The following is a 5170-nucleotide window of genomic DNA, read 5'->3' as shown; positions in this document are numbered from 1 at the left end:
ACTGGAGCCTTGCTAGACCCAGCCTTGCAGGAGGATTTTAGCCATGGGAAGTCTTCCTCTGTTTTGGCTCAGCCCAGAGGTCTGGTGTTGCGTCTCCACCAGCCCAGGCCCTGCACAGAGCGCAGAGAGCGGCTCAGCCAGCTCACCGTGGCTCATGGCTGCAGAGGAGAATGGCACAAGGGGGTCTCACCACCCTGGGTAGCACCGTCAGCCCTGTCCTGGCCGGGGGGAAGGGGCAGCTCCACGTTCCTGCTGACCTGCCCAACTCCTGGCCCCAGCTTTTTTGTCAGCATCCAAGACAGGACTGGAGGCCGAACCTCTCGGAGCACATGGTTGTGTCTGGCATGTGACATCCTCCTGTCCCAAGGTTCCTCCATGACGGTCAGCACCGCTCTGGAGGCTCTTCCTCCATCCTCTGCTGCTGTCCAGCCCTTGGTCATCTCCTCCCCAGGTGCCACGTGAAGATCAGGAGCAAAGCCTGTCTCTGCCTGCATCCTTATGGCCAGCCCCTGCCGCACTCCACGCTCTGCCACGCTTCCTGCCTCGTGGCGGGCTGGATCCTGCTGTCCCTGTGTGGCACCACTGCCAGAAATAAAGGCTCTGCCATCACTCACCAGCGTCCAGGCTCTGCTCCCCAGTGGGTCAGGGCAGGGATTGGGGCACGTGGGTGACACAGAGGCTGGGGGGGTTGATCCTCATGCACAGCATCAGCCCAGAGATGGCTCCCTACACCCAGTGCCACCTCGGGAGCATCACCCGGGGACACGGGGGATGATGGAGACACTACGTACACCCCAGGATGGAGAGGACTGTACTGTTCCCCCAGCTGCAGCAGTGTGGGGCTCAACCTCAGCTCAGGGAGGTGCCCACTGGCCTGCCTGGGGCTCGCACTGTGCTTGCCCAGCTTGCCACACTGGCCACAGTTCCCGGCCTGCCTGGGAAGGCGTCTGCCCTCCCCACCTGCCCTCGCTGGCTCTGGGACAGGCTCACCTGCACCAGGGCCAGGTTCAAGGGGTGGCCCTGGGCCCTGGGAATGGCCAGCTGGAACCGGGGCTCTCCCAGGCTGGGGTGTCACCGCCACACGGGAAAACAGCTCTGGTGCCAACAGATCTGAAACAGACCTGGGGATGGGGTGACCTCTCACACCCCAGGCAGTGGCACCTGTCCCAGCACATCCAGCCCCATTGCTACCCCAGCTGTGTGCCCACAAGCAGCCCCCTGTGCCCCCCATCACAGCCCTGCAGTGCTCCCCTCTCCAGCTCTGCAGGCTGTAGTAAGAACTGACACAACTCATTACAGCGATAGCCGAGGCACCCCAGGGTGCCTTTTGGCAGCACGTTCCCACGTCCCCACTTGCATGCGACAAGGTAGGTGCCAGGTTTGGCCCGGCGCTGCTGCCTGCAGCTGGCAGAAAGCAGCAGGGGGACCTTGCCCTGCCTGGCTACGAGCCACACGGCTCCCGGCTGCTATAAAGCTCATGGCCCTGGGGACACGGTCCTGTCTCCTGCCAGGATGGCGTTTCTGTGGGCAGTTGCCTGCCTGGCCCTTGCCACCACTGTCTCAGGTAAGTGCTGCCCGCAGGCACGGGGACGTCTCAGGGTGCAGCAGCACCGGGGCACTGTGGGGATGGTGACACCGAGCCGCCCACACCAGCACAGGCAGCCCCCAGGTGTGAGCCCAGAGCTGTTGGGGTCACCCTTGTGCCCCTTTGCCTCTCCCACAGGCTGCGGGGTGCCCGCCATCAGCCCCTCGGTGTACTACAGTGAGAGGATCGTCAACGGGCAGAACGCGGTGCCCGGCTCATGGCCCTGGCAGGTGTCCCTGCAGGTACAGCACCGTCCCGCTCCCCAGCGTCGGTGTCCTCAGCACCGCAGCGGCACGGCACGGCGAGCGGGTGCTGTGGCTGGGAGGTGGGCAGGCACCAAGGGGAGCCACGACACCCTCTGCCTGTCCTTTGGGGGGGTCTCAGCCTGCCCAGCCCCAGCTCTTCCTCCCTTTTTCCCCCCCAGACCCGCTCAGGATCCCACTTCTGCGGTGGCTCCTTGATCAACGAGAACTGGGTCGTCACAGCTGCTCACTGCAATTTCAAGTGAGGAGCGATGCCCGGCCAGCCCACGCCAGTGCCACCCAGCCAGGGCAGGCGCTTGGGGCACGCTGGACACCACCGAGCAGCGTTTGGGACAGCCCCAAAAACCAGCACCTGCGGAACTGAGCAGCCCGGGGCTCCCTGCCCGGCTGTCCCCATGGTGGGGACACAGCGCATCGTGCGCGGGCAGGCCCCGGTGCTGCTCCCGGCCCCGGGTGCTGGTTGCCGTGCATCCCCCTGACTCCCTTTCCCTCTCACAGCCCGTACTCCCACGTCGTCGTCCTCGGGGAATATAATCTCAACTCCAACTCAGAGTCCACTCAAGTGAAGACCGTGTCTAGGGTGAGCCGGGCTGACGCTGCCACGGTCCTGGGACGGAGCTGCAGCTCTGTGCTGTGGCTGCTCCCGCAGGGCAGCAATGAAGCGCTACGGTATCTCTCTGCAGGCCATCACGAACCCCAACTGGAACGCCAACACCTTTAACAGCGACATCACCCTGCTGAGGCTCTCCTCACCTGCCCAGCTGGGCCCCCGTGTGTCCCCCGTCTGCCTGCCCCCCGCCAACCTGGTGCTGCCCACCAACCTCCAGTGTGTCACCACGGGCTGGGGACGCACCAACCCCAACTGTACGTACGCCGCAGCCTCGCGCAGGGCTGCTTGCGGCTGCCATCCCTCCTGGGGGCTCCGCAGGGGCCAGGGGTGCCCCTGGGGGTGACACCTTGTGTGCATGGGACAGGGCAGGGGGGGAGTCAGGTGGTTGAGTAGCCCTGTCTGGGCACATACAAGCGTGCATAGGTGTGCGCTGGTGCAAGCACGGGTGTAGGTGCGTGCTCAGGAGGTGGATGCGTGCAAGCCCCAGGGATGAGTGTGCGCGGGCACAAGCTTGCACGAGATGATCCCACCTGGGAAGATGGGGCACATTGTTGTGGAGGGGCCAGGCGCTTTGCACGGCAGCACCCGTGTGTTTGGGAGCTTGCCCAGGGTGCCTGTGCGCTCCCGAGGGCCCCAGGAGACCCACCAGCACGGGGGTGATTTAACGGTGCTTCTTTCCCCTAGCCCAAGCCTTGGCAACGCGCCTGCAGCAGGTAACGCTGCCCTTGATCTCCTCGAGCCAGTGCATGCAGTACTGGGGCAACCGCATCACCAACTCCATGCTCTGTGCTGGCGGGGTCGGCGCCTCCTCCTGCCAGGTAAGGAGCTGAGCTCCCACTGCACCGCGGGGAGGAGGAGGAGGAGGACACAGGGTCTTGCCTCTGTGGAGCCAAAGATTTAACCTAGAGCAGCACCCGGGTGTGAGCAGGGGACCAGGTGGCAGGGACCTGTCTGGAGCATGTGTCAGAACGATGAAGCAGGAGGTTGTCTTCTCCCCAGGGTGACTCTGGCGGACCTCTGGTGTACCAGAACGGGAACGTCTGGACCTTGATCGGCATCGTCTCCTTCGGAAACAGCAACTGTAACGTCCGCACGCCGGCCATCTACACCCGCGTAAGCCTGTTCCGAAACTGGATCGACTACGTTGTTTCTCAGGGTTAGAGCCAGTGCCGGAGGGATCCCTTCGCTGGGTGCTGCTCCTGGCACGATGAGCTCGGCAGAGCCGGCAAGGGGCCGAGCTGGAAGCAAGGCACCCCACCTCCTAATAAAGTGTCAACGTTTGTTTGTGCCAAGTGCTGCCTCTGGCTCTCTTCCTCTCGTGCTGCAGGCCGGGGTGGAAGGCGCACAGGGCCCAACCCCGTGGTTGGGTGCTCCTCTCCTGAATCCCAGCACCTCCCAGAGCTCAGTGCCCAGCTGGGAAGGTGCTGGGGAGGTGCTGGGCAGGACATGATGCACAGGCAGCGGGGGAGCAGGGCTGGCTGTGGCTCAAGGGCTGCTCGGGGGGTCTTCAAGCACATGGATTACAGCCTGGCACCAACTCAGAGACCATCATAGCGTTGAGGGTGGGTGATGTGTAGTCTGGAAGAGGCTGAGGGGAGACCTCATGGCCCTCTACAACTCCCTGAAAGGAGGGTGCAGAGACGGGGGAGAGTCTCTTGAGCCAAGGAACCAGCGCCAGGACAAGAGGGAATGGCCTCAAGCTGCGCCAGGGCAGGGTCAGACTGGCTCTTAGGAAGGATTTCTTTGCAGAAGGGGTTGTTGGGCGTTGGAATGGGCTGCCCAGGGCAGGGGGGGAGTCCCCATCCCTGGAGGGGTTGAAGAGTCGGGTTGACCCAGCGCTGAGGGATCTGGTGGAGTTGGGAACGGTCAGGGTGAGGTTCATGGTTGGACTGGAGGAGCTTCAAGGGCTTTTCCAGCCGAGATGATTCTGTAATGTTACCTGGAATGGCCTCGCCACCAACCCAGGTGTGAAGGTCTCCAGCACCAGCAGGTCCCACCAGCATCAGCTCCTCCAGGAAAGGGATTGTGGAGCTCCCTGGGCTCAGCACAGGCAAGTGCTTCTTGGCTTGCAATGGAGAGTGGGTGCTGATGGCTGCACGGGATCTGAAAAGATCCCTGCCTACAACTGAAAGCTGTAACTTGTGTAACAGCCTGGGAACACAGAGCTGAAAGGGAGAAATGCCAACGGCAGCTCCAGCTCTTTGGGAAGGTGGAAAGGGGCAGCTAGAGAACAGCACACTGCTTCACATGCGCAGATTTGCCAGGTAACAGAGTGGGTAACTCAAGGCCAACCCAAAGGAAAATCTGAAGCTGAAAACAAAATGCAAGGCCAGGTGACAGGTTTTCAGAAGAAAGTGGTGTTTTCACTCAAACAGGTTCCTGAGACAGTGGCAGGTGCAAAAAACATGTCCATGAATTAAAACCTGGTTTCTGGCAGCTCCAAATAAAGCTGGTCACAAGGACAGTGTGGAGAGGAGCAGGATCAGACCACCCCAACTGAGGCATGGGGGTTTTTTTTTCCTTTACCAGTGATGTGAATGTGATACAAAACCTTTGCTGTGTGAATCACAGCCCCCAAAATGTTGTAATCACTCTCTAGCAAGCAGTTGCAGAGAAAGCACGATCCTACACAGACATACCCCAGGGGAGGGTTACAGATCATGAATGAAGGGTAAAGACAAATAGTCAGGCCCATATGCTTGAGTTTAAAAA

General features: G+C 61.6%; 1 protein-coding gene across 3 annotated transcripts; it reads left to right on the top strand.

The window, feature by feature from the left end:
• Window positions 1-485: 485 nt before the first annotated feature.
• On the top strand, window positions 486-3749 carry CTRL (chymotrypsin like). 3 transcript variants are annotated; one of them, XM_074882092.1, is made up of 7 exons: window positions 486-637; window positions 1724-1827; window positions 2010-2089; window positions 2347-2428; window positions 2532-2712; window positions 3143-3276; window positions 3458-3749. In XM_074882092.1, exons 1-7 carry the CDS (start codon window positions 499-501, stop codon window positions 3617-3619), a joined length of 882 nt encoding a protein of 293 aa, XP_074738193.1. In that variant the 5' UTR covers window positions 486-498; the 3' UTR covers window positions 3620-3749. The 3 variants fall into 3 exon arrangements, with proteins under 3 accessions (XP_074738193.1, XP_074738194.1, XP_074738192.1); XM_074882093.1 differs by having other exon boundaries at window positions 545-1564; XM_074882091.1 differs by having other exon boundaries at window positions 545-1827.
• The last annotated feature ends 1421 nt before the right edge of the window (window positions 3750-5170 follow it).

The sequence above is a fragment of the Strix uralensis genome, chromosome 12, assembly GCF_047716275.1.
Source record: "Strix uralensis isolate ZFMK-TIS-50842 chromosome 12, bStrUra1, whole genome shotgun sequence".
Taxonomy (NCBI): Eukaryota; Metazoa; Chordata; class Aves; order Strigiformes; family Strigidae; genus Strix; species Strix uralensis.
This window is presented reverse-complemented; position numbering and strand designations above follow the sequence as displayed.

Bases quoted from the DNA above. Each gene is read 5' to 3' on its own strand.
- CTRL (XM_074882091.1), top strand. From the start codon at position 1,513: ATGGCGTTTCTGTGGGCAGTTGCCTGCCTGGCCCTTGCCACCACTGTC. The intron at 2,090-2,346 runs GTGAGGAGCGAT...TCCCTCTCACAG, and splicing joins GCTGCTCACTGCAATTTCAA to CCCGTACTCCCACGTCGTCG. The intron at 3,277-3,457 runs GTAAGGAGCTGA...TCTTCTCCCCAG, and splicing joins TCGGCGCCTCCTCCTGCCAG to GGTGACTCTGGCGGACCTCT.